Source organism: Aethalodelphis obliquidens, unplaced genomic scaffold (genome assembly GCF_003676395.1).
Source record: "Aethalodelphis obliquidens isolate GAN/ISIS:26980383/991018 unplaced genomic scaffold, ASM367639v1 scaffold83, whole genome shotgun sequence".
Taxonomy (NCBI): Eukaryota; Metazoa; Chordata; class Mammalia; order Artiodactyla; family Delphinidae; genus Aethalodelphis; species Aethalodelphis obliquidens.
This window is the reverse complement of record NW_020838027.1, coordinates 5,474,589-5,480,561: the sequence shown is the minus strand read 5'-3', so window position 1 is coordinate 5,480,561 and position 5,973 is coordinate 5,474,589. Positions and strand designations below refer to the sequence as shown.

The window sequence follows — 5,973 nt, the reverse complement described above, 5'->3', positions numbered from 1 at the left end:
GAGCGTGTCCCGGACTCAGCCGGCCCACGGCAACGCCCTCCTTTCTCCACGTGGCGCGACCAGCGCCGGTGCGCCTAGGGTGCAGCTCCGGGGAGGCCTGGTAGCCGCTGGCGAGGGATGGGGGAGGAGGCAGCGGCAGCAGGCTGGGGCGGGCACGTCCAGACGGAGCTGAGCTGCGATGGAATTAGTCCCGCGACTGAATAAGCCAGAGCAGACGCCAGAGCAGCCCCAGCAGCGGGGCAGTCCCGGTTTCCTGCCCTGCGCGCCCGCACCATGGCCACCCCCGGGCTGAGCGGTGAGTCCCCCCTGCCGGGGACCCTGGTCCTGACAAGTTGTAGAAGGCAGAGGGGCTGGGAGTGAAGGACATGGCCTCTTACCCCTTGGGATTCGTGACCCCAAGTGAACCTGGAATGGTGGTTCCAGAGCTGATCCTTTTCTCCCAGGATGGGGAAGGCGAGGGATGCCCGAGCACTTTCCTGGACACTCATTTCCGATCAAGGGGAGAAGAGGTAGGACAAGAGGCAGGAGATTGGTGCAGTGGCTTTTTGGTGATGAATTACCAATTCCTATCTCTTTATCTTCTTGTTAAGTCGGGGGTGTTCAGTTCAGTGCATCTGAATGGTAAGCAAACACCCAGAGTTTAATCTGCTGAGGAGAGAGGTTCAGATTCACCCCCTGCAATTTGACTTTGGCATTCCTGGAGCAGCTTCACAGTTTCAGGAAGTCTCCTCCAGCCCTTATCCAAACCCACCCCCAGGAAGGACATTTACACCTCGGGGTGCAGGGAAACACAGGCGTGACTTTCCTGGGGACTTTTTTTTTTAGAGGAAAAGCAAATTGAGGCAGCGTTTAGGGGGGCAGGATGTGATACTGCTGCACCTCCAAATGATACTGAGTAGAAAGACATGTTTGGCAGGGTTGACCTTGCTTGGAAAGGGATTTTGTTGGGTGTCTTGTTTCTGGTGGCTCGTGGGAGAGGCGTGGAGTGGCGGGGGCAGGGTGCCCACCTCACTGGCATGAATGGTGGGCAGAAGGGACTGGAAGGTAGGCATCAGGCACAGTCCCGAGACTTTGTGAGCAGGTGTGGAGAGGACACCCTGGACCATGTGGATGCTGGTCCGGGGACCGTGTGGATGCTGGTCCGGGGACCGTGTGGATGCAGGTCCGGGATAGAAATTCCCACTGAGCAAGGTTAGGTCTCTGCCCCAAGGCAGGTGACAGGTGAGGGAAGATCTTAGACAAGGTAGGGCGCTTGTGGAGGATGACGAGACTCCGGGTCCCTGCACGTGCCTGGGCTTTGTGCTTGGGACCGGACATTAGAGCCCCGCCTCAGCTGCTGGGTGTCCAGGGCCCAATCTCCCCCTCACTGTGTCCTGTCATGCACCATCATTTTGGGAGCCAAGGACCTGAGACGGTCCTTTCGGGGCACCTGCATCGCTCTCTGGGTTGCCTCTACGTGGGTCCTGGGCCTCTTTGCTGGCTGATGGAGAAAGCTGTGTGAGGAGTGGGGATGGGTTCCAAACACCAGCCTCAGGTTCTGTCCAGTTTCTTTCCGCCCCTTCCCTGCCCTCTTCCACTACAGGGCACAGCTAGGGGGCCAGAGGCACCGGGTTCTAAAGTGGAGCTTGCCTTTCATTTTCTTTAATGAGGACCTGATTCCTAGAGCACACGGAGAACAGAAACTTGACCACTAGAGATGAGAATCTTGCCTCTAGCTACAAAGTAGAATCGGTCTCTATCTGTATGCAGATGGTTGGGGAGAAGGAGTTTAAACAGAGATTGCATTCAAGGAAAGAACCAGCCATGTGGACACCTGGAGAATGACCTAGCAAAGGCAGTAGTGGCGAAAGACCCCATGGCAGCAATGTGCTTGGGCTGTCCAAAAAATAGGGGGGAAGCCCAGTGCCTGGAGGGAGAGGGAGAGGGTGAGAGTGAACCAGATCACGCGGAGTCTTGGGACTCAGGCCATATGTTTTTGACTTTTCAAAGAGAAAGGGAAGAGTAACATTTATCAAGCATCATCTGTATACCAGACATCGTGCTTTGCTTCCCCCAAAATATGGGGGTCAGTGTTAAGTCCATTTCATTGACGAGGAACCTGAGGTTCAGAGAGGTTAAGAAATATGTCTGTTACATTGTGTTAACTACCGAGTCATCGGAGAAGGATAAAGTTGGAATTCAGTTTCATTTCCCACCACCTCACCTTGTTGCTTTTGTTCTGTTCTCAAGAAGCCATTAGAAGGGAGTGTAGATACCAACAAAGAGGGGTGGTTGAGAAATGTGGGTGGAACTGGGGCTTTTAGGGAGACACTAATTTTGCAAGGCTGGTAGGTGATGCTGTGGTCATAATCCAGGCAAGGCTTGCCTTGACACGACTTCCAATCTGGGATCATCATGGTTAACTTACTTAGTGGGGTCAAGCCCAGGAAGGCAGGTTGTCATCACCAAACTCCTAAGGCAATGTGCCACTGTGATCTCCACCGGGGACATGACTTAATGAGCACGGGTTATCTGAGTTCCACATCTGTGGCTCACAGGCACGTGGGAGAGACTGACCCACTGGGGGCAGAGGACTTGCCCAGTGTCTGATGTGCTCTAGCAGACCTGGCTCACGATCATTTCAATGGATCTGCACACCATGCACCTGTGCTTGCAGCTCACAGCAGTTCAGAGCACACCTGCCGAGCCAGGTATTACACTCAGTGCTGGAGCTACAAGGATCAACAAGGGCACACAGTGGCCTGTCAGGATTCTGGGGGCCCTAAGTTGATCCTAGTAGTGTAGCAACCACGTCCACTGTTGTTGGACATGAGAATGAGGAACCAGGATCAAACCTGGGCTTGTTTAGACCAAACCGAAGAAATTAGCCCCGTCCATACTTCAGGCATTTCAAGATGTACTAGAGGTCTTTCTTAGGCTCCTTCTGACAACCCTGCCCTTCCTCTGGAAACTCTTAAGGAAATAATTTATACGTCTGTCTGGCTGACAGCTCTCCATCTAGGTTAACTTGTGCTGAAACTACGAAAGGATGGCAATTCTCACAAGGATCCAGGGTCAGATCCTGTCTCTGTGTAGCAAACACAGGTATAAAGCACCCTTGCATCTTCTGACTGGCCCACTGACCAAGGGATAATTCCCACTTTCTAGCCTATTGTTCATCATTAACTAATTAAAATAGCTTAAAAACTAAAAAGTAATGATACAAGCCCATTGTGAAAAAAAATGAAATGCAAATAAATAAAATACCTGTTTTTAATATTTTGGTAATTATTCTTCACCCTAACTCCTTTTTAATCCATTTTTATTCTTGCCTATATCAGTAATTATTTCTATTATTTATTAATCTTCAAACAAATTACAAAAAAAGAAAACCTAGATGCAATAAAACTTAAATCAAAGATAAATGAGCAAATGCCAAATAATGAAAGATTAGGAACATATTATTATAGCACCAAAACCTAGAGAAGAATAGGTCCTGTAGTTGAGTGAAAACTTACCTATGAGCCTCCTGACAGGCAGAACAGAAAAGAGATAGTAAGTCCCGTGGGTCTCATTGCCTAAGAAAAGGAGATTCGTTCATCAACATTAAAGTTTAAGAAGAATGGCACAGTGGTATTTGTGTGACATATAAGACATTGCCTAGCATAATGGGCTGTAGTTTCATTAATAGCTTTTCAGAAAGAGTATTATTTTTCATGTGGGCATTTATTATATTGTTTCTGATTTTTTTTTTAACAGAGGCGTTTCTGTTTTACTCTTTTCTCGTCCATTCTATTCCATTCTATTGAAAAAAAATGCTGTTTTCAAACCATTAGATAACCAACTATTGGGTTAAACCTCTAATTTGAAAAGTTGTGGCTTACAGCAGATAGAAAACTTAGAGGCTAATGGTCCATTTTGACCCATGGCTCACAATCTCTTTTCCTCGCCTGTGTAAGAAAGTGATGCACTCTTCCATCAGCTGCAATACTTTTAATTGATTTCTTTATATTTATTTTGGCTGCACTGGATCTTAGTTGTGGCACATGGACTTCTTAGTTGTGGAACGCAGGGTCTAGTTCGCCGGCCGGGGGTCGAACCCGGGCCCCCTGCATTGGGAGCTTGGAGTCTTACCCACTGGACCACCAGGAAGTCCCAGGAGTAATTCTTATCCAAGTTTCTATCTGTTGTCATTTCCCTTCATTGTGAAGAACATGCTTTAGCATTTTTTTAAATTTTATTTTATATTGGAGTATAATTGATTTACTCCAAATTTTATTTTATATTGGAATATAATTGAGTATAATGTTGTATTATACTGTATGTATTATACAGTTTAATGACAAATCATTAAACTGTGTAATACTGGTGACAAATCCTCTCAACTTCCTTACCCACCCAAAACTCCAGAATTCCATACCACAAAGCATGGAAGAGATGATTGGCCAGAAATCCCTCTCTGCTCATCTTTCCAGCAGCTCAATTTTTTATCCACCCTTTCCTCGAGCACCTACTATGTGCCAGGCTGCAGTAAGTATCAAAGGTGATATGCAGTCCCTACCTTTGAGAATCTCTCCCTGCATGGGGTGTACAGGTGTGAGGGGGTTGTCCAGTCTGTCAAGTTGGGGGAAGTTTGAGCAAGGTTGTGAAGCACAGGTATTTGACGTGGATGGTATCTCCCTGGGCTGAATTACTGCGCTTGTAAGTGGAGTTACTTATTATTGTCCACATTAATGAAGGGTACTGTATTAGGGTACTGCTCTGCTCTATTTATTATTATCACATTGATAATGAAGGGCACTCTATTAAGGTAATGCTCGGATAACTTAACGAGCAGACTAAAGAATAAGGAGGAAAACACAACAAGAGTTTACTTCTTGTTAAAGGGATAGGCCTGGGCGGATAAACAAGTTGGTGGGGTGACTCTTTTCCAGGAAGCTTTTCAGGGACCCGGGGTGACGGAGGCTCCTCCAGCTTCAACTATGACTTCCGAGGTGGCCCTGAGAATTGCCGCTCCAGTTATCTGAGCCGGGGAAAGAGCGTGGAGGGGCACGCAGAAGCAGGCCTGGAAGGTTTCTATGGGCCAGGCCTAGAAATAGCACATATCACTCTTCTCACATTCCTCTGGCCGGAATTCAGTCCCGTGGCCACATCTAGTTACAAGGGAGGGAGGCTAGGAAATGTGGTCTAGCTGTGTGTTCAGGGAGAAGAGGAAGACATGGATGTTGGTAAGCTGCTTGTAGTCTCTGTCATAGGGGCCTGTCAGAAATGGTAAGTTTGGTGTGGTATAGTCACACTTACTATGCTGTATGAAAGTTACAGATTTAGACATTTGTCTCCCCAAGTAGGCTCTGAGATTTTCAAGTTTCAGCACCCAGGACAGGACAGGGTATGTGGTGAATGCTTATTAAATGGTTTGTGAATGCATGAATGAATGAATGAGTGAGTGGTGAGCTGGTGTGACAGTAGCTGACCAACAGATTCTGCTGCTTTATTATCTTTTTAAAAAATTGAAGTCTAGTTGATTTACAATGTTGTGTTAGATTCAGGGGTACAGCAAAGTGATTCAGGTGTACATATATATATTCTTTTTTGTATCCTTTTCCATGATGGTTTATCACAGGGCACTGAATATAGTTCCCTGTATTGTACAGTAGGACCGTGTTGTTTATCTATTTTATATATAGAAGTTTGTATCTGCTAATCCAAAACCCCTCCCCCACCCGCTTTCCTCTTTGGTAACCATAAGTTTGTTTTCTATGTCTGTGAGTCTGTTTCTGTTTTGTAAATAAGTTCATTTATATCATTTTAAAAGATTCTACATATAAGTGATATCATATCATATTTGTCTTTCTCTGTCTGACTTCACTTAGTATGATAATCTCTAGGTCCATCCATGTTGCGGTAGATGGCATTGTTTTCTTTTTTATGGCTGAGTAATATTCCAGTGTGTGTGTGTGTGTGTGTGTGTGTGTGTGTGTGTGTGTGTGTGTG

General features: G+C 46.6%; 1 protein-coding gene across 3 annotated transcripts in view; it reads left to right on the top strand.

The window, feature by feature from the left end:
- ANO2 (anoctamin 2) overlaps positions 1–5,973 on the top strand; it is a 333,147-nt gene continuing 327,174 nt past the window's right edge. For 2 of the 3 annotated variants that reach the window (XM_027093345.1, XM_027093344.1), the window contains exon 1: positions 4,480–4,522. In XM_027093345.1, coding sequence (XP_026949146.1) covers positions 4,495–4,522 — 28 coding nt within the window. In that variant the 5' untranslated portion in view covers positions 4,480–4,494. Of the gene's footprint in view, positions 296–4,479; positions 4,523–5,973 lie in introns of those variants that run through there. The other variant, XM_027093346.1, reaches the window with a different exon arrangement.